Source organism: Neopelma chrysocephalum, unplaced genomic scaffold, assembly GCF_003984885.1.
Source record: "Neopelma chrysocephalum unplaced genomic scaffold, ASM398488v2 Primary Assembly neopelma1_232, whole genome shotgun sequence".
Classification (NCBI taxonomy): domain Eukaryota; kingdom Metazoa; phylum Chordata; class Aves; order Passeriformes; family Pipridae; genus Neopelma; species Neopelma chrysocephalum.
Genome location: NW_020897894.1, coordinates 130,029 through 151,678, shown reverse-complemented (window position 1 = coordinate 151,678; position 21,650 = coordinate 130,029). Strand labels below are relative to the sequence as shown.

Below are 21,650 nucleotides of genomic sequence, written 5' to 3'. Positions count from 1 at the left end.
TGGAGAAGGCTGGAGCTCCACGCCGAGGGAACGACCCCACCACCCTTCAAAGGGCATATTTTCGAGCCGCGCCCGACCCTCTCTGGTTTGCAACCAAAACAATTCACACCTAGGGCTTTATAAATAGAGTGCAATCCTCCCTGGTTATTTTAGCAGCCGGAACAGCCATGGGGATGGAGGGTGAGCTTTCCCCTGTGCCGGTTACCTGACCTCCCGGCACCAGCTGCCGCGGATTTCTGCAGCTCCACGAACACCAGGCGCAAAGTCGTGTGAGCTGCCCCCACACTGCTCCGTTCCCGTTCTCCAGCGACCAATTTTAGCAGCACAGAAAGGGAGCTGGAGCTACCGTGGGTTTTTTTTTTTTATTTTTTTATTTCAGCAGGCAAGGGAGAGCCAGCTCGCATCCCCCGGATGGTGGGAGCTGATGGTGCGGACAGCTGGCCACTGGGATGGGGCTGGGATGTGGCTGGTCGCTGCCTGCCTTCACATCGGGCTGGGAGAGCTCCAGCACAGCCACTCCCCCCAAAAAAAAAGAGACTTAGAAATGGAGGTTGCAAAAAAACCGGGATTTCTGAGCTCCCATCTTAAAATTCGGGTCTTTTAATTTCTCCTGAAACGTCCCCATTAAGCGCTCGGGTGTCGCGTCGAGCCCGGGATTGAAATCCCGAGGACAGCACGAAGAATTGGAACAAACCTTTGGATCCTTCTAGTCCTGGCTGCCTCCAGCACTCCAACACTTCCTTAATAGCACAGGAGCTTGACAACACAAGTGAACCCGGTGCTGGTCCCATGACAACAAACGCGCATGTATTTACTCTTGGCTGGTCAATTGAAATCCATTTGCTTCTTTGGTTGACGAGGTGTGGAATGAATGTTTCGAGTGTGTTAAAACAGTCAGCATGGAAAGAAAGTTCCCTAAAATATCTCTCCCATCGCTGGAGATCTGCTGCCAGATAGCAAGTAGGAGGGAGCAGTCATTGAGGGAGTGTCGGGAGAAGGCTGTGCCTGAGCTCTGAGCTCCCAGCACAGGTTTCCCCTCCCTTTTTGAGGTGTCACAGTCCACTTGGATCGTTTCTCCAGGGAGGGAGCCATTGCAGGGATAAGGAGCCTGTGGAGGGGGTGAATAATACAGAGATGGGAGGGCTCAGTAGTGGCTTGAGGGATTTAGGGGCAGTTTAACCATCTTGGTGAGGATGAGGAAGGAAGAAGAGGCTGGGAGGGGGTCTGGCATCCAGCCACGGCCAGACCCACCTCAGGGTCATTTGGAGCTGGAGGAGAAGCAGCTTCTCTCAATTTTTGGGAGAGAAAGTGGGCTCATCCCCCCAGCACCTCTCGAGCTGTGCTCAGTTGTGATCTCCCTGCTTTTAAGGCATTCCCATTCCATCAGCTTCCAGTTCATGTGCTGGAGCACATCCTTGGAGCGAGCTGCCACGTTTGGTGGCAGTGACTTTGCTCCAAGAGAGTCTGGAGTTAAAAAACCCCAAGACTCCATTTCCTTTTGGAGCAATAACCCGTTACAGCTGCAGCTTGTGCTTCCCAGGGTTCAGGTCAGCATTTCCAAGGGACAGGTTTCCCTGCAAAGGTTTGCCATTCCAGGCTCCCCTGCAGTCCCTTGGAGCTGATTTCCATCTCTTCTTTCCACAGGTGGAGAGAGACTTTGAAAGGGAATATGGAAAGCTGCAGCAGTGAGTATCAACCACACTGGTCAAACAGGACCGGCCGCGTGCTTCTCTCCTGTCCTCTTACTGCATCTTCCCAGGGAATTTTAGCCAGTTATGCTCTTCCCAGGGAGCAAATCACTCACTGCCCTGTAATTTCTAATTCTTCAGAGTTTTTCTGGTGGCTGAGTATTGGAAGGTGTCCTAAGAAGTATTTGCAGTGGGGTGGAGGTTTGCAGGTTATGGCAGCTCTGAAAAAGAGTGTGAAATTCCCGGGAAACCGTGGGCTCCCTGGGCAGCCTGACATCTCTGAGGGTCAGGAGTGGCTTTGCCATCCTGGCTGTGTCACAGGAGCTCACAGGGATCATGTGGTGGAAGCATTTGGCTTTGCCATTTGTGCTGTGTGTGAGGACTTGAAGAAAATATGTGAACTACGAGTAAGAGATCACCAACTTGAAAAGGTTAAAAAACCATCTGAAAACAGCCCAAAAGGGTTGAGCTGCACTGAACTTCGTAGAGCCTTGCCTGGATATTTTTAACTCCCACCAGAAGCCAGCATATTCAGCCCGTAAATGATTTGTTGCATGTATGATACACTTGGGTTTCTTTCTTTCCAAGATTCCGACTTTGCCTTCTTCTCCCATCTTTCAGATTGGAAGATCAGACCAAAAAACTTCAGAAGGATATGAAGAAAAGCACAGATGCAGACTTGGGTAAGTGACTGCAGGATACATAGACTGTGAACTTGGCCACAGAGAGATGAAGTGACTTTTCTCGAGATCACATGAGTAATGTGTGACAAGCCTGGAAAACAAATCCCGAGCTCAGTCCCACTCAGTTTGCTTCGTTACAAGGCCATCTGCAAGAGGGCTGCGAGCAGCAGCTCAGCCCAGGGAACACAGAGCGTGTTCCGGGCTTGCTCCCTGTCTCCTGAGCTCTGTGGCCTTGGACAAATCCCTTTGTTTTCTCTGCCTCAGTTTCTGCAAAGTGAAAAATAGGCGTCGTCATTCCAGTCCTCGCGTCAGCCGGGCGGGAGCAGCTCCAGCTGAGCCTCCTGTATCAGCAGGGCGTAATCACCTGCTCAGGGAAGGACACTGAGGGTGGGACAAGGCTTTGGGGGGGTCTGCAGAGCACAGGCTGTCCGTGTTTCCCATAGGAACTGCTGACCTGGCAGCTCTCATTCGGGAATAACCCTTCTCACTCCCTCGGTGGCTGCTTCCTTTGGCTTCTCCTCGTGGCAGTGGGCGATGCAGGAAGCAATGAACAGCTCAGCTCTGCCTACTCCCACCACAGATGCACGTTTGGGGTGACATCTGCCCTTTCAGGTGTCCTGTCCCACCTCACAGCACCTCCCTGCTCCCTCCAGAGCTTCTCCAGCCGGAAACCAGCTTTCCCACACCACACGGACACAGATCCGCTGGAGGGGAACTGGGAGCTGGATTCGCTGGGTGCCGGTTATCGAACAGAGCAGGGCAGGAACCTGCAGCAAAGAGCTGCTTTAAACACAGATGGTTTTCCTCAGCATGTGGTTTGGAGCAGTCCCTGTTTGTGCCGGGCCCCCACAGCTCCAGAGCCAAGGCTGATGCACCAGCGCAAACAGGGGTGGGCTGGGGCTGGGCCAGCACTCATCCCGTGGGATTGGGGTCACAGCGGGGCAGCAGAGTGGGAAGGAGCCCCACCAGCTGGCAGGTTTGGGGCTTCCCATGATCCAGACTCACCTGTGTGTGTGTGTGTGTGCTCGGATATGCCAGACACAAACACGGATCCGGGCACTTGCCGTGCTCTCCCACCCTTTCCCAGCACAGGGAGAGTGGTGGGAAAGGCACCAGAAAGAGGCACTGCCAGGGCTCTTTTCCAGGGTGAAAACTGCCCTTTCCGAGGACTCTGGTCATTGTCAGGGATCCTTGGTAAGTTTTTCCTTGTTAAGGATTCCCCTCCCCTCCCTTGCAGTGGGCGTTGTTTATATGGAGCATTTCAAGTCCCAGAGGAGCTGTGGGAGGACTTTCTTTTTCCGTTCTGCTACATGGCAGAGTCACAAATGAGCCTTGGCCAGATCCAGGAGGATCTGATTTCTCATTTAAAGGCATGAAATCGTGAGTGTAGGGGAAGATGTCAGAGCACAGTCTGGTGAGGGATGGCTGAGGGGAAGGGAGGTAGATCAGATGGATCCCTGAGGATTGCTCTGCTCACCTGGCAGTGCCCATTCCCAAGGGGACATCCCTGTGCTTGCTCAGCCAACATCCAGCCCCCATCTCTGACAGGGTTGGCAGTTTATCCACGGTGTTGTGTCCTCCTGTCCTGCCCCTCTGTGCTGAGGGGGTTGGTTATTCGCTGCCTGCAAACGCTCCCTGGCAAACTGGACCTGGTGGCTCGAGTCTCCACCTTCTTCCCAAAAAACTCAGCTCAGAACAAGGCCAGTTCCTCCGTCTGCACAAGAAATATCCCTGTGAGGCTCTTCCAGCTGCAGCAGCGTGACTGGAGCAGGGAATGGGATATCAGCAGCACTCCCTGTCCCGTGGCAAAAGATCACTCACCCCTTTCCCCACCCTTTTTCCAAAGAAAGCAGGATCTTAAGGAGCAGGAGGACGTTCTTTAACTGGAGATAAAAGGTCTCCATTGGAAGGAGGTGCAGGTAACCCACTGGATCCCTGTGGCTCAGGTTTGCCCTCGGTCTTCTCTGTTACTTTTGTCACGATTCAAACGAGCAGTGGACTGTAAAATCCTAAATTCCTTTGGCTGGAGCTGCATCTCACATGCTTTATGGGCAAAGAGTGGTGCACACCCTCCTGAGGGACAGGTGGTCCCTTTTCCCTCTCCCCTCTCTCCTTTCTTCTCTCTCCTCTCCTCTGGGACCCTCAGAGCCCCCTCCCCAGTGCCTTTTCAGCGCCCTGCAGGTGAGGCCAGCGATGCAGAGGAAATTCCTGACCCAAATTCCCCTTGAACATTCCCAACACCCCCCTTCCAATTCCTGACCTCCCAGCCTCTCCCCTCCCTTGCAGTTCACTTGCAATCCTCTCTCCTGTGAAGGGGAAACTTAATTTTTCCCCGCAGCCGAAGGAGTTGTGCCATCCTTAACTCCGTCCCGTTCTGGCACAAATCCCTCCTCAGATGTGGTCACACATATGGATTATATCCCATCTGTTTAAAGGTTTAAATGCCTAAAGCCTTAATGTTTGGATAATAGATGGATACGGTAGCTTTGTTATTCCGTAGTTAGAGGCTCGTTCTGCTGTTGAGCTCCCCGGCTCTGCAGCTTCTGAGCTCTCTGTATAATTGTGTGTAACCTTTTAAATCGGAATGTTTAACCCCTTGATTTATGATCTTAAGCCCCATTATTCAGATGGCTTTAACTTGGAATATCTGAGGCAGTACAGTAGGAGCCTTTCCAAAGCTCCTCCATAGCACGGCTCAAGCATCTGGCTTTCTGATCTCAAACTGGAATAACTTCCAGCACCGAGGAAAAAGAACATTTTATTTTTTTTTTTTAAGTACCCGTGGCCCTTTTTTTTTTTCTTTTTTGGTCTATTTTATCCCTGTTTATAGTGATGCTTTCCTTTTTATTCATCTCTTTTTTTTTTTTTTCCATTCTGTACCTTAGCTAATTTCTTGTTCTTTTGTAGTGGTTTCTGTCACAGGGATTGAATTTTCCCTTTGAAGACCAAGTGTTTGGAAAAAGAGGGGTGTGTCTGATGGGAAACAAGCTCAGTGAGACAGGAGCTGAAGCCCATCAGAGCGTGACCTGGTGCTTCTGGACTTTTTGGTGGCACTCCCAGGGTCTGAAGGGACTTTCCATTCACCCCTGGCTTGTTCTCCACGGGCACAAAATTTAGGCTTGTTGGGGGAAAATGCTTAACTTGTGTCCCTGCTGCTGGAGAGGAAAAGAGAAGCCTCGTCTTCCAGCCCTGTCAGCCTGGTCCTTTCCCACTAAATCCACTTCAAATACATATTTTTTTTTTTATAAAGCCATTTGAAAGACTTAATGGACTGTGATTTTTCTCATTGTGGAAGAGCTGTAGTGAGGCTGAGAGTGACACTTAATAGTCTGTCGAGAGAAGATGTATAAAAACCCCCATCTAGGGTTGTTTTTTTTTAAGAGAACAGTGCTTTTGTTAGTCTGGGATTATTTCTGGCAGCGTCACAAGCTCCACATTGGAGTGGCTCAGACTTAACTTATATAAAAACAGTTCTCTGGGTGTTTACATGAATGAATTGGTGGCTTTTCCTTCCTTTTTCCCTCAGCCGCCAGCGAGTGTCTCCCCGGAAGGTTGTCCTAAACCCCTCCTGGGTTGCTGCAGGGCCTGATTTTTGCCCCCCCTGCCCTGTGCAGATGTTTGTGCCAGCCCTGGCAGCGGGAGGCATGACCCTCTCTGCTTTTCTTTTCCCAGCCATGTCCAAGTCTGCTGTGAAGATCTCCTCGGACCTGCTGTCGAACCCGCTGTGCGAGCAGGAGCCGGGATTCCTGGAGATGGTCACAGCCTTTGACACGGCCATGAAGAGGATGGACTCCTTCAACCAGGAGAAGGTGAACTGCCTTGGGCTGAAGGAGGGGAGAGCGGGGTGTGCTGGTGGTGTAGAATCTCACAGTGGTTTGGGTTGGAAGGGATCTGAATGCTCAGCCGGTTCTTCCGTGGGCAGGGACACCTTCCACTGTCCCACGTTGCTCCAACCTGGCCTTGGACACTTCCAGGGATGGGGCAGCCACAGCTTCTCTGGGAATTCCATTCCAGCCCCTCACCATCCTCCCAGGGAGGAATTCCTTCCCAATATCCCATCTAACCCTGCCCTCTGGCAGTGGGAAGCCATTCCCTGTGTCCTGCCCCTCCATCCCTTGTCCAGAATCCTTGTATCTTCTCCTTCCAGGCAGATCCTCCTTCCCTTTTCATCATCATCCCCAAGGCTTTTCCCACACAAGTTTCTCTCCAATCTCATCCTCCTGCCTGGTTGTACTGGGGATTTCTGCTCACCCCGAGCACCTGGGGCAAATCTGCTCCTTTTTGGTTAAAGAACATTGTATTGTGCCCCAAATCCCAAATCACCCCATAATTTGGGCTCTGTGCAAGCCCATCCTTGTGCAAACTGGCTTTTCCAACCATCCACTTTTGCTTTCCACAGGTGAATCAGATCCAAAAGACAGTCATAGAGCCTCTGAAAAAGTAAGTACCAGCACCATTTAATATAAATATTATATATATATTTTATATATATATTATATATATATATTTTTATGTATATATATTATAACTAATATATCCATGCAAGGAAGGAAGAGATGTTGCAGAACCTTTGTAGCCAGAGAAATGAGAAATACAGAGAGGAAAACACCCAAATCCCACAGTTTTGTCACCCTGGTTTGCAAAATTCCCACCTTTCCCAGGGCCACGGGTTGTACCCCGAACCTTTAAAGGATCACTTCAGTTCTCTCCCCCTCTGAAATCCTGAGATTTGCTGTTTTGTTACAGGAACAGAGCAAAGGGAGCAAAAATAAAATGAAATTACCGTAATATGACAGTAAGTGTTGCAAATTGCTGAATAACAATTGTAGTTCAGGTTTGACACGCGGAGGGTTGTTGTGGTTTTGTTTTTTGGGTTGGTTGTTTTTTTTATGTTGTTGTTGTTGTTGTTTCTTTTTTTCCCTTAACTTGTTGTTTCTGCCCAAATCTGAAAGTAAAATCTCCTGGATCACTTAGCACCTGAGGTTACAGCGTGTTCCTGTCTGGGGGATGTTTGGTGACTCAAGTTTTACCTCGGTCGTCTTTCCACGACCAGAAATTCTTGCTTATTTAAGGGGGAGGGGGGAAAAAATGAAGAAAGAAGGAAAGAAAAAGGAAAAAAAATCCCAGCCTTTTGTTGCTTATTATCTAGATTGTCCTCATGAAAGATACATTAACTTTTTCTTCCAGCATTCTGTTAAAATTGGAAGAACTTGTGTTTCTGAAATATTATGGTTTTTTTTTTCCTCCAGCTTGTGTTAGTTGGTGAAATGAAAGACAATCCCTTCCCCTGCAAACCTTCCTTGTGTTTTAAATCCTGGGGTGGTTAACTCAGGGGAATAAAGGCAATTTCCATGTGCCCATGGCTATGGAGGTGCTCCCAGGGCTGGAGCCCCTCTGCTGTGCAGCCAGGCTGGGAGAGCTGGGAGGGTTCACCTGGAGAAGAGAAGGATCCAGGGAGACCTGAGAGCCCCTTCCAGAGCCTAAAGGGGCTCCAGGAGAGCTGGAGAAGGACTTGGGAGAAGAGATGGAGGGACAGGATGCAGGGAATGGCTTCCCACTGCCAGAGGGCAGGGATAGATGGGATACTGGGGAGAAATTCCTTCCTGTGAGGGTGGTGAGGCCCTGGAATGGATTTCCCAGAGGATGCCCCATCCCTGGGAGTGTCCAAGGCCAGGTTGGATGAGGCTTGGAGCAACCTGGGCTAGTGGAAGGTGTCCCTGCCTGTGACAGGGGGTGGAAGAACTGGATGATCCTTAAGATCCCTCCCAACCCAAACCATTCCATGATCCCATGACACGGGACCATCCGTTATCTGTCCAACCCTTCAGTGAAACATCAGGGTGTTTTCTCCAACCTCCTGGCTGCACTCCAGGCTTGGCAATTCTCTCCAACTTCCTAAATTTCCACTGGCCTAGAATATGATATTTCCCTTTCCCACTCCCCTTCCTGCCCTTTGGCACCTGCAAACCATTGCTGGGTCCCCTCAACCAGCTCATGTTTTATGCTGGGGAAGCTGCACCTCCACAAAACCCCATCCTTCCCCTCCCTCCTCCTCCCTCCATAGGTGCATCCCCGGCCAGGAACATTTCCGAGGAGCCCAAGGGTCCATTTTGAGGCTAATGAGATGCAGGAGAGAGAAGTGCAGAGTTTGCACCTCCCCTCGTCCTGCTGGCAAATAAAACCCCAGCGACATTTCTGGGATAAAAGTTCCAGATTAATGAAAGCTGCCTTGAGGAGCTCTTCTCATTTCCAGTTAGGTATTCCTTCCCCTCACTGAGGCAGCTCTCCCGAGCCTCTCCCAAATTTGCTTTGACCTAGAAAAAAAGGCTTTTTTCTTTTTTTTTTTTGCTCCAACAGCTGCACTTTATTACATCTTCACTGGTGGTCTTTTATAGTTTATTAGCCAAAGAAACAGATAAGTTTAATCCAGACAATTATCATTAGTGGTAATATATTGTAATCAGAGGCACATGGGCTGTAAAATCTCCATTCAGTTGTCCAGGGATTGGAGTTTTCAGGCAAATATTGGGGAATTTGTTAAACCATGCTGGAAAAAAGCAGTAGTAGATTTAGAGAGGGGGGGGAGGTGGAGGCTCGTATTGTTTAAATCATTCTCCTTCTGGGGATGGAGGGTTATTCATAATTTGGCTTTTCGAGCCCCTTGGCTGGGAATTACTCATTTATTTTCGGGGAAGGAGCAAAGGCCCAGTGAGAATATTGCATATTTCAGCGGGTGGGTTGGGCAGGGAGCTGGGCAGGGGCGGGAGGGCTCGACTCCTCTTTGGGACATGCCTGCGTAGTTTCACACCAGATCAGCGGATTTGGGGGCAAAGAGGGAGAAAAAGCAGCTGGTTTTCCCTTCCCCTCTCCCAGTTCTTCCCTCTGGCTTGGGTGAGCAGCCAGGGCAGGGGCAGGGATTGGTGGTGTCACCTTAGTGTTCCATGTTGTGCGTCCGTATTTAAGGGAGGAAGCGGCTTAAACGAGCCAGGTGGTTTGGGGATCTGTGGGATTTAGGGCCTTTTATGTTCAGAGCTGATTTTCGGGGCCGTGGGGTCTCGATTTAACAGCCTCTGTCTGAACCTCCCCTGGCAAGGGGGTGTCGTGGTCACCTGGCACAATCCCATTCCCTGGGAGTGTGGAGCTGATCCCAAGGCTGGAGAGGTTTGTCCATGGTGTTGTCGTGGTCACTCCAGCATGGCACAGTCCTCTTGGAATGCTGTCCAGCTCCCACAACCAGGGAGGCCTCAGCCATGGGAATGTCGTGGTCACCCTGGCACAGCATCACCCCCTTGGAGTGTGCTCCTGCTCCTGAGAACAATTGACACATGGTCCTGCTCCCAAAATTGGAGGGGTTTTGGCCATGGGGATGTCGTGGTCACCCCAGCACAGTATCATCCCTTTGGAGCCTTCTCCTCTTTCCAGAACTGGAGGGAGCTTAGCCATGGGAATGTCCTGGTTGCCCTGGCACAGTATCATCCCTTTGGTGGGTACATGCTCCCAAAATTGAAGAGGCTTTGGTCATAGGAATGTCGTGGTCACCCTGGCACAGCATCACCCCCTTGGAGTGTGCTCCTGCTCCTGAGAACAGTTGGCACATGGTCCTGGCTCCCAAAATCAGAGGGGATGTTGTGGTCACCCCAGAATTTGGACAATTCTCCTGCTTCGGTAACTGGAGAGGGTCTAGCCACGGGAATGTCCTGGTCAGCCTGGCTTTGGCAGGGGTGACCCAGAGGGTGCTGCCACCCGGGTGCCACCACCCAGGGGTGTGTGTCAGCCCCGTGGGACATCCCAGAGGTGGGATGCAGCAGCAGATCGATGTACAAATTCAATTAGAGCGCGTGGCATCCCCGGCGAGGGGATCACCCCCCTTCATCCCATCACCCCACCATCCCATAAACCCCATAAACTGCCTTTCCTGCCGGCGGCCGAAGCCGATCACGGGCCACGAGCAGCTCCAGGGGTGCCGGGACCGGAAGCAGGAAAAGCCGCTTTCATGTCCTTAACGAGCCCCTAATGAGGATTTGGAGGCCAGAGCAGCCACATGGCCCCTGCGCCGCCTAATCCCCCTCTGTGCCGCTCCCCCGGCCCGGCCCCCTCCGGCCTGTGCCTTCTCCCTCCCCTCGGAAGGGCTGGTTTTAATTTCCCCCTTCCTGGTGGGTGGACGGGACGTGTGGGCACTGGCTGAGGAATGGCAGGAATCCCCTGAGCCGTCCCGGTGCCTCTCCCAGCTTCCCATCACTTTCTTTTGCTCTCCAGCTCTGTTATTCCTTTTTTTCCCCCCTGTCCAACACCAGCCCCTTTCCTTTTGCTTCCATTATCCAAGCAATCATCCCTAAAATAATGCCATAGGGAAGAGCCATCTATGTGCCAGCCTAATCCAGCTCTCAGGCTGCCAACAGGAGCGTTTGAGACACTTGAAAATGGGGAAAAATAAAGGTTTCACCGTTATTTTTTTCCCCGTGCCAAAGCCCTGGCACCTCTTTCCCATTGCTGGCTCCAAAAACGGGGGCTGGAGGAAGCCGTGGGGTGAGGATTTGGGATGGAGAGGGCGAGGAGAAGAGCTGCAGGCAGGGAGGTGACAGGATGTTCCCGCTCCTCCAGCGTCCCCACCGTCCCCATCCCGGCCCTCCCAGCAGAGAGGTGGGAAGAAGTTTTTCAATTTGCAAGCCCCAGACTTGTCAGCTGGGCTGACAAACAAACGGATCCAGCCGTGCCAGGAATCCTGGGGGGCACTTTTATCTCCCGTGGCAGCGTCTCTCCAACCCCATCCTTTAATTACGGGGAGCCAAAGGGAGGCCGGCAGCGTGGAGACGAGGTGGCAGCGTGATTTATAATTCAGAGGATGGGGTGATTTAGATGTTTTCCCGAGGATAACCTGTCATCCCAAGAGGAGTTCACCGGCAGGTTCCCCCTCTCCCCCCCCGTGGCAGCAGGGAGATAGTAATTTGTATTTTCTTTTCGTTATCCCTGCGTATCTCCCCTCACCTGCTCCTCTTAAGCCGCCTGGGCTGTAATCCCCTCTCAGCAGCCTTCCCTAAAAAGTGACAGGGAACAACAGCAGCTTATTCCACAAGCTGCTTTCGTGGCTGGGGCTCTAATACCCCCATGCTGCTGTTTTACCTTCACTTCAACACCGTTCCCTCCAAATTTTACTCGAGTCGGCTTTGATTTTTCTTTGTTTTGTGGTAAAACAAATTAAAACTCGAGCAGCAGAGGCCAGTGGTGGGGATTTGGGGCTGGTTATGTCTGTCAGACCCCCTCATTCCATATGGAATGAGCGTAGGGAGGAGGACGGGGCTGGGATTATTGATAAGGTTGGATATTAGGAATTTTTTTTCATGGAAAGGGTTGTTGGAACAGGCTGCCCAGGGCAGGGGTGGAGTCAGCATCCCTGGAAGTGTTCAAAAAACATGGATGTGGCACTTGGAGACACGGTTTGGTGGTGAACACGGTGGTGGTGCTGGGCTGATCTTAAAGGTCTTTTCCAACTGTAATGATCCCTTGATTCTGTGATAAATTCCCACATCTGCTCCAGGGTTTTCACCTGTGCATCTCACACTGACAGGGATTGTCGCCCTTGCTCCGTGTGGGGGGGTGTGAAACAACCAGGATTTGATTGTGAGGCTTCCCTGGGCCTTTCCCCAGCTCCCTAAAATCCTGGGATTAGTTGTTCAGGCTCCATTTCCAGAGGAGCTGGTGCTGTTTGGGATTTTCTCCCCTCCCGTGGCACCGAGGTTGGTCCTTGTCCCTGCCAGGAGGGTTCACACTCCTCAGCCAGAGGCTTTGGAAAACATCTTTGATCCCCGTGAGGGTTGTTCTTGGAGGGCTTGGATGTGCCTGTGGATGGCAGGAGCTCTGCAGGCGCCTTTGTGCCAGGCTTTGCACCAGCAGCATTTGGAAATAACATGCATGGGATGGTTGGGAAGGCACTGGGCCGACATGTGAAGTGATGAAGCCACAGGAATAACTTGGCACTGGCACGAGCCCGTATCTCCCTGTCACCCTGGGATCATATTTCTGTCCACACAGGGAGAAAAAACCTGGGCAGGGCATCAGCATGGGCAAGAAACCTGCTGTCTGTGAATCCCAGGGGATTTCGGAGCTGCTGGAATTTAGGTGGAGTCATCCCTTCAGGAGCTGGAGGCAGCTTTGCCTCAACCCACAGCAGTCCAAGGAAAGGAGCATCTTGCCCTGCTTGAGCTGAGCTAATCCTGCATGAAAATTAAACCAAGTGGCTTGGCTGGCCTGGGGAGAGCTTGGTGGGCATAGGAGAAGCTTGGCTGGCACAGGGAGAGCTTGGTGGGCATGGGAGAAGCTTGGCTGGCACAGGGAGAGCTTGGTGGCACTTAGGTGGTGTCCAGAGGAGCCACAACTGACCCAATCCTTCCTGCTGGCACTGGAGGTGAAGGATCACCACGCTGACACAGTGGGGAATGGGTTTAAACTAGGAAAGGAGAGATTTAAATTAGATATTGGGAGGAAATCCTTCACTGTGAGGGCAGTGAGGAGCTGGGATGGAATTCCCAGAGAACCTATGGCTGCCCCATCCTTGGAAGTGCCCAAGGTCAGGTTGGAGCTACCTGGTCTAGTGGAAGGTGTCTCTGCCTGTGGCAGGGGGTGGAACAAGATGATTTCAAGTCCCTTCCAACCCAAACCATTCCATGATTCGATGATTCCCAGGAACTCAGGACTCTCCGAGCCGGGCACGGCTGCGGATCCAGGGAGCTGAGCCCCCCCTTCCCTCTGAAATGCAGCGTATAATCTATGCATTAAAATTCCTTGTGAGACAGTAGTTGCTGTGCCTACACAGTCACAGCCTCTTCAGATGCAGCCCTGTAGATATTTTACAAAGTGCTGCTGGAGCACAGTGTCCTTCCATCACGGGGCTGCCAAATCGCTCCAAGTTGATGCCGGGAATGAGAAAGGGGAACAAAAAAAAAAATAAATCAAAATCGAGCCTTTTTTTCCTCTTTAAAAGCCAGATTTGACTTCAAAGTGAATGGAAACTGCGTGGCTGATCATCTCCCTGCGTCCTCGCTCGCTGCTTCCCCCGAGCCAAAGGGTTTGCTCTTCCCTGCGGGTGGAAGTGGCTGTGTGTGGATTCTCTGGTGTCTCGTGGCTCTCTTAATGCAGGAGCACCGTGGATGTGCCAGGGAGAGGCTGGACCACTGGGAAAACATCACCAAAAGCTGGGTTTAGGTGCCAGCAGAAGGCTCAATGTTTTTGGGATGTCTCTACAAGTGTTTTCCGAGTGCTGGTGGACGTGCAGGAGGTGACGGCCACATCCAGGACGTGCTGGGTGGTGACCACCTTGCTGCACAGCAGAGAAGGGAGGATTTCCCAGCCTCAGGCCATCTCCTCTGCCGTTCCCATGCCTGGATTCTTACTGTGGAGGAGCAGCTCAGCTCTCCCCCGTGGCCCTCATTTTCTGCTCTTGCCCTGCTTTTGGTCCGAGGGTTTGTGTCCTCACCAAACCTCCCCCGTCAGGGATAGAATGTAAAATAAAGCCAAGAGAGCCCCTGGCCTGGTGGGATCCATCCTTTCCATCGTTAATAATTAGGAGAAATCCCTGCAGAAGCTACAACCTCTGTGCTGTTGGCAAAAAACATCCACATTGAGGAGACCTGGTTTAAAAACAGCCCTGGAAGTGCTCCAGGCCAGGTTGGATTGGGCTTGGAGCCTCCTGGTCTGGTGGAGCATGTCCCTGCCCATGGGATTGGAACTAGATGGTCCTTAGGGACCATCCAACCCAAACCATTCCACGATTCCATGAAACCAAACCACTTTTCTATGAGACCTCTCAACCTGACCACCCCTCCCCATCCTCCGTGCCCTCCTTCCCTCCCATCCCCGTTCCTCTAACCCCTCTCCCAGCGTATTTTTGGACTTATGAAGAGGTAGGAGATATTTTAGCAGCCCAGGAGCTGGTGAGGCCATGCCTGGAGCCCGCTGCATCCAGGACATGTCACCCATTTAAATATAATGGGACCGTGTGGGACGGTGCCCATAAAAAGCAATGTCAGGGCAGAGCATCTGATCCGCCCTGGGCAGCTGGAGAAGCTCCCTGATGACTTTTCCAGGTTGTTCCTCGTGCCACAGCCCCAGTCTGTCGCAATAGCGTCGGTCAGAGGGAGAATATCATGGGATAAATATATATTTGTATATATTTGTTCTGTGCCAAGCATGAGAGCCTTGAGGGGGGACGTGCAGGGACCGGGCGGGATTGGAGGATCACGTCCCTCTCCAGCATCTCAGCGAGGGATGCTCCACATAAATGCAAATATTCCCGCTTCTCCCTCGCTCCTGGAGTTTGCCCTTTGCTCAGGGATAAAAGTTTTTCCCTGGGCACCCCCCAGTCCAGCACATCAGCACCCTCTGGAGCAAGCATGGCAGCGGAAAATGGGATTTTAATAGGGGATGGAGCAGCTGGGAACACCCGTGGCTTCAGCTGAACCCTGGATTTAGGTCACATCTAAAGCAAATTACACTCATAAAGTGATATTTGTGTCTTTTCTTTTTGCTAATGTGCCCCCCAGTCACTTTATATTTATATATATATATATATTTTTTTTTTTTTTAATATTTAAAGAGGTGGAAAAGCTGTTTGTTCCCTCTTGGAAGTAAAATCCATCACCAGGCTGTTCAGATATATTTTTCACCACCCATTCCTGGCTTTGACTCCCCCAAACCACCTTATAAATTATGAATATTAAATTAATATCCCCGGAGGGAGCATCACCCATTTGATACAAACCCACAGCCCAGCCCTGCTTCCCACTGGTATAATTCGATTTACTGGAATTTGGGAGACAAGAGCAAAGCTCCAGTTCCTGCTTTTCCCTTTTCTGTCACGTTCAAAACTATTCTCTCTCCTCTCCCCCGTCAGATGTTCGTTGTTGCCTCAATTTGTAACACATTTTAATAACACGAATCTTCCCATGGCCTTGGCTGATTGTTGGATGCTTTTAATCCTTCTGGGGAGGAGGGGTCAGAGCTGGGTTTGCGACCCCAAAATCGCCCCAGAGTAGCAAAAAAAAAAATTTGCCCTCCCAAAAATTAAAAAAAAATTAAGCGAAAGATTAAAAAAAAATGCCCCCCAAAAAAGGGCAAATTAACAGAAAAAAAAAGCAAAAATTAACGGCAAAAGAGAAGAATGCTTAAAAAACAAACAAACAAACAAAAAACAAAAACAAAACAAACCAAAAAAAAAGGAAAAAAAAAACAACAAAAAAAAAGGCAAAAAAAAAAGGCTGCACTTAATATTTCCTATTTATTTTCTCATGGACTTTTTATTCAGCTTCTCTGTCTGCTCATTCCCTTTCCAAAGGGGGATTGGGGAAATACCACATTAATTAAGTATATTCTGGGACCATCACAGAGCCCTGGAATGGTTTGGGTGGGAAAAGCTCATCTCATTCCGCCCCCTGCCAGGGAACCTGGACCAGGGTGCTCAACGACTGCATCCATCCAAAATATCCCAACCCAAGCCCTTTCCCATCCTTTTTCCAGGTTCAGCAGCGTGTTCCCCAGCCTGAACATGGCAGTGAAGAGGCGGGAACAGACACTCCAGGATTACAAGCGCCTGCAATCCAAGGTGGAAAAATACGAGGAGAAGGAGAGGACCGGCCCCGTCCTGGCCAAGCTGCACCAGGTACTCACCCAGCATTCCCAGGAAAACTTGGGGAAGAGCTTTTCCCTTGGCATCTGGCCACCCATGCAACATATGAACAGTTTGGAAGAGCGTTTTTACCAGTGGAAAAAAAAAAATCCCCGGTTTGATAATGCGGATTTTAAAGCGCTCTTGGCGAAAGGGAAGGAGCTGCTTTTCCCGGATAAAAAGGGAATGTTTTCCAACACAAAACGGGATCAAAGCCCCCCAGGAGCTGGGGGATGCTCGGGGTCGAGGCACAGGGGGGGTTTTCCCCCCCCCGACCTCCCTGTCTGAGGGAGCAGCTGGATGGGAAAAGGGACAGATCAGAGCATTCCCCCAGTTTTATGTTTTCCACCTGTTCTGAAAATTTGTCTTGGAAAAAATCGACGGTAATTGGTTAACGGGAAGTTGTGCCAGGTTTTTTTTTTTCCCCTCTCTCCCAAATTTTAGCAGAATCACGATTTTAGGGGTTTGGGTTTGTTTCTTTTTTGTTTTTTTAATTAAATCTTCCCCGGCGTTTCTCCACCAAATCTGTGGCTCCGACAGCACGTGGCTTGATCCTCGGAGGAACAATTGATTCCCAGCATCAGAGAAAATATGTTTTTCTGATGAGTTTCCCCCCCAAAAAAATGAAGTTTTGTGTTAAAGAACAGCCTGAACAAAAGACACCTCTGATTTAACAGTAAGCAGCTTATTTTGCTCAGCCTCGGCGACTAAAGCCGGGGCTGGAAAAACGGGAATGCTTTTGTCCTGGTGATTAAGCAGGTTTTAGTTATTTCATGTATTTTTTCCCCTTAATGAACTTCTGATCTAATTCTACTCCCCCCCTCAAAAAAAAAAACAATACAACTTCACTAAACACTGCATGAGCTTGAACACCTGTGGGAGGGAGCCTTAAGCATTCCCAAATCCGGGGTATCCAAGAGGCCCAGATTTGATGGGAAATGGCCTCGTCTCATCCAAGTGTTTAAATATTGAGCTGCAGGTTTAATCAGGTATTTACTCCCAGTTCTCTGCTCTCCATGAGCTCCATCCCTGGATGGAGTTCCAGTGTTAGTGGGGAATGATGAATTTGCCTCTTGGGCTGGGATGATTTGAGGCTCTGCCAGCCCGGAGCTCTGTCCATTCCATCCCTCTGGCATTCTGTCCCTGTCCCTGGGAGCGGGGCCGGCGCCGTGGCCGGGCTCGGATCCCCTGCACCCCCCTCCCTCTGGAATGGCACCGGGATTAAGTGGCAGACTTGAACCAGTCTAATATTTCACAGCCCACCCCCTCCTGCCCTTTTCCACACCATCCCTGAGACATTTCCCTTTCTCCCCACGCTTCTGTTGGAAGGAGCCAGTTGGACAGACTGAGCTGAAGGTCACGGGCAAAAGGGGTGGTGGGGGCAGGATCCTGGGGAGATGGTCCTGGGAATTGCAGGGAGAGGGGTCATGGACATGGCCAGGGACGTTCTCCAGCCTGACTGAGCTTTAGGGATGGTTTTTGTCCATGTTTTTCCAAAGGAGGGAAGACCAGCTGGCTCAGAGCCTCTCTGGGTGTCCCGTGGCTCTGCAGGGTCAGAGCTTGGTTCCCACCAAGCTCCAGTGGATAGTCACTTGATCCCACCAGGTTCCATTAACCGGTCACTTTATCCCACCAAGTTCCATTGGATGGTCACCTGAGTCCCACCAGGTTCTGTTATTCCATTAACTGGTCACTTGGTCCCACCAGGCTCCACTGGATGGTCACTTGGGTCCCACCAGGTTCTGTTATTCCATTAACTGGTCACTTGGGTCCCACCAGGTTCTATTATTCCATTAACTGGTCACTTGGTCCCACCAGGCTCCATTGGATGGTCACTTGGGTCCCACCAGGCTGTGTTGGATTGTCCCACAGCTTCCCAGCAGGTCCCATTAGCTGATCACTAGGTTCCCTTGGACAATCCCATGGGTCCCACCAGGCTCCCCCTGCTTGTGCTCAGGTCAAAGCAGAGCATTCCTCTGTCCCAGGGTGGCCTCTTTGAAGGCATTCCCAAAGGAAGAGCGTTTTCCCAGGTGTCTGACTCACAGCCTCTCCTCTCCCAGGCCCGGGAGGAGCTGCGCCCGGTGAAGGAGGACTTTGAAGCCAAAAACAAGCAGCTCCTGGAGGAAATGCCCAAATTTTACAGCAGCCGCATCGATTACTTCAAACCCAGCTTTGAGTCTCTGGTCCGGGCACAGGTGAGAGGCTGTTCCTGCCTGTTGGGCACTGCCAGGGGGGAATCCTTCGGTGGGAATCCTCCTGCAGAGCGCCTGGGTGGGGATTCCAGTGGGAGCGAGGTGCTTTCTCGTAGCAGTGCCTCCAGGAATTCCATCAGCCCGCTGGGAGGGCATGGGGAGCAGTAGGATGGCTGGTGGGAGTTCAGATGGACCTTGGCCCAGCACAAGTGGTGCAGTGCTGGATAGAAAGGACAGCTGAGGGCAATTTTATATGGATCTGGGACACTCCTGGATCATGTCCTGTCCCGCAGTTCCAGCCCTGGCTGTACATAATCCACTGGGATTTGATGGCTCTATCCACCTGGGCACGTCATCTCCTTGGATTTGGAGTCCTGAGCTCTGGGTTGGATCTTGTTGGAGGTGTTGAGATGCTCAGGGCTCATCTTGAGGGTCTCTTGTGGCTTCTGGTGAGCAGAGAGGAGGCTCCTGGGACATCTCCACGCCAAGGATTTGCAGGAAAGGGATGGCCTAAATAACCCACGACTTCCACTTCCATCCTCCAGGCCTCCTTCGGGGACTTGCTGCTGCTCCTCCTCCTCCTTCCTTCTCCCTTTACCCTTTTCCTCAGGCTGGAGAGGGACAGGGTTGGGATCTAATCAACCTTTGAACCTCCAGCACCTCATGCCCTGGGTCACGGGGCGATCCCGCCCTGGGGGGGGGAGGACAAAACCTCGCTCTGCTCCCTCCGTGGGCGTTTCCCGGTGGTATTTTTGGGAAGGGAGCTGCTGCAGGGACACAGGTGCCGGGCGGGGGGGGGCTGCAGGGAGGTGCTGGGAGCACGTGTTCCATCTCACCTCCGACTCTGGGGGGGGCCTCTGCGCGGAGCTGCCAGCGAGTTGTCTGCAGGCTGATTCACCTACCAGATGGTGCCGATGCTCCCTGCGCCGCAGGGTGGGTGCTGGGGATGCTGTTCCTGCTGTTCCCTCAGCGATGGGCCCCAGGGCTCCCTGTTCCAGCCCGGCACAGCCGGAATAACCACAATTCCCAGAGCCACCGCAGGGTCTCGCTGGCCCTTTCCCCCTGCAGACCCTCACCCGCATGGATGAGACCTGGAAACCTGAAGGTTCTCTGCCATCTCCGGGTGTTTGCCATCCATGAGTTTCCTTGGAAAGCAGGTTTGCCCCTCTGGCTTTGACCATGATGTCCCTCACTCCGTTTGCATCCCGATTCCCGGGGAGTTTGGGGCGAGGGCACGTTGGGATGGATGTGCTCGGAGCACCCAGGGATGCGAGCAGGGAGCAGCAGGATGTCCTTGCTGGGGCTGTTTGTAAGACTCTCCATTCATATCCCTCTTCTTCCTTGGGAATCCTCTGTTTTCTCTCCCAGCCTGCTCCATCTTCAGGTGAGGAGTTTCTCAGGAGAGCCGAGTGAAATCCCGTTTTTAATCCCCAAAAAAAAGGCAGCGTCATAACAAAGCTGATGCATCTCCCGTAGGCTGGACTAGAGCTGGTCCCAGATGGATGCAGCTCCCATCCCTCCCTCCCTCCCTTCCAGCCTCCATGGGAGCTGCATCCCTCTCCTCCAGCACTGGCTGCACCCTTCCACCCCCGGGGAGGGAATGCCTGGAGGAGAGCTCGGAATGTTTGTGCCGGGGCCGGGGCCGGGCTCAGGCTGCGTGTCCCCCTCTGCCGCTTCAGGAGCTCTGGGAAGAGTTTTCCCATCGAAGGGGCTTAAATATTAAGGAGAAGGGAAATGACTTGCCCGAGGTAATGAGTCAGTGGCGAGCCAGGAATAGCACCCAGAGCCCTGACTCACCTGGGGAGCTGCTCACCCACGGGCAACTGCCTGGGAAGGGCATCCCGGGGGCTGCCGGGGGGCTGCCGGGAGCATCCCCATTCCCCGTGGGAATATTTCCCAGCCAGCCCCGCTCATCCCAGGTTTCTTTCCCTCCCTGCCTCCTTGAGCTGACTTAGCACCTCAGGGGGAGGGCGTGTTCCTCAATGGAATTTCTATTTGATGGAATTTCTATTTTCAGCCTTTTCTCCGGGTACCTTTCTAGGAGCGATGGTTGGGATGGGGCTGGAGGTGCGTCCCTGAGGGAAAGGGATGGATGGAGGCAGGCTGGGATCAGCTGCCACCGTGCTGGTGGCCACGACCTTGGGGCTGCTTGTCCCTGGGTCAAACCCACCATCCAAAGGCAAAACTAGGCAGTTTTTCCTTATTTTTTTGGCCCTGGAGAAATCGGAGGGTTACAGTGAGACAAGAGTGTGACGGTGACACCAGGAAGGGCTGGGAAGGGACCAGCTGCTTCTCCATGCCAGGCAAAGTACCCTGCTCCAAACCAGCCCCATGGCTCTGACCCAAGGAGACCCTCCAGAGCCTCCTCTCCGGGCGGGCGAGTTCCCATGGCACAGCCTGGCCGCGTTCCCGGTGTCTCCTGACGCCGGGACATGTCCCGAGCTCGCAGGGCTGTAACATTCAACTCCAAATTCTTCCCTCCACCCACGTGCCCGGGCCAAGCCAAGGGAGGCAAATGTTTCCCTGGCTTGGGGGCTTTGAAGTGGCCACACGGAGATGAAAGGGGGGGATTTTGGAGCTGGTGCGAGGCGTGAACAAACTTCCTTCCCGCTTCGTGCTTTGTTTTCCAGCTAGAAAACGTGATATTCCTTTGGTTTTTAAGGAAACGGGGGGTGGAAAAGATGGGGCTGGCAGGTTGGGGGGTTGCTGTGGGATGGGGGAGCCCGGCCCTGGCAGTGACCCCGGGTTTGTTTTGGGTAGGGCTGACCCAAACAACGCCGGCCATTCCCGGCCAGGCTGTTGTGAGCGGGATCTATAGAAAATCCGCGGAACACCGTGTCCCCAAACAGAATTAGTTCAAGACAGGTGGACTCGGGGCCGTTGGCTCGGGCTCAAAGGCGAGTTGGAGATGGGATTTGATGGGATGGGGATGGAGCATATGGTATCCATAGCTGGAAAAGTACTGGGCTGGCGGGAGCAGGTAGGGCAGGGGAAGCTGCCTGTGGAGCCACAGGGTCCCCCCCCATCACTGTCACGAGTGTGGGGTGCAGCCCCTCCCTGGGACCCCCCAGGGAGGCAGGGATGGTTTCCACTCATATTCCAAGGGGAGCAAAGCACGGGGGGATCGGTGCCAGTGGGATTCTGTTGGTGCAGCTCGGGAGACTCAGCTGGTCGTGCCCCTGCTGGTTTGGCACAGGGGCCTGCTGGGGGAGAGGAGCGTCCCCGAGGACACCCCCCAGGCCCTGGGGACACGGTGTGTCCCACGGGAAGGGCTCGGTGGCTGCGGGGTGTGGGCGGTGGGGGGGAGCAGCACCAAAGAGTTTGGACTGAGGGCAATCCTGGGGGACAATCCTGGGAGCAATTGTGGGGGAAATTCTGGAGGGGCCAGCCCTGGGGGACAATCCTGGGGTCAATTGTAGGGGAAATTCTG

General features: G+C 52.4%; 1 protein-coding gene and 1 long non-coding RNA gene across 2 annotated transcripts in view; one reads left to right on the top strand and one right to left on the bottom strand.

The window, feature by feature from the left end:
- The window catches only part of BIN3 (bridging integrator 3), a 39,011-nt gene that overhangs the window by 14,887 nt on the left and 2,474 nt on the right, over window positions 1-21,650 (top strand). The window contains exons 3-8 of the mRNA XM_027703495.1: window positions 1,645-1,685; window positions 2,310-2,371; window positions 6,044-6,180; window positions 6,771-6,811; window positions 15,881-16,022; window positions 18,089-18,223. Of these exons, the coding sequence (XP_027559296.1) occupies window positions 1,645-1,685; window positions 2,310-2,371; window positions 6,044-6,180; window positions 6,771-6,811; window positions 15,881-16,022; window positions 18,089-18,223 (558 nt within the window). The remainder of the gene's footprint in view (window positions 1-1,644; window positions 1,686-2,309; window positions 2,372-6,043; window positions 6,181-6,770; window positions 6,812-15,880; window positions 16,023-18,088; window positions 18,224-21,650) is intronic.
- LOC113977404 lies at window positions 16,499-18,224 on the bottom strand. Its single transcript, XR_003537331.1, has 2 exons — window positions 17,794-18,224; window positions 16,499-17,682 (listed from the first exon to the last, which is right to left on the bottom strand). It is a non-coding gene; the product is annotated as an uncharacterized LOC113977404 (long non-coding RNA).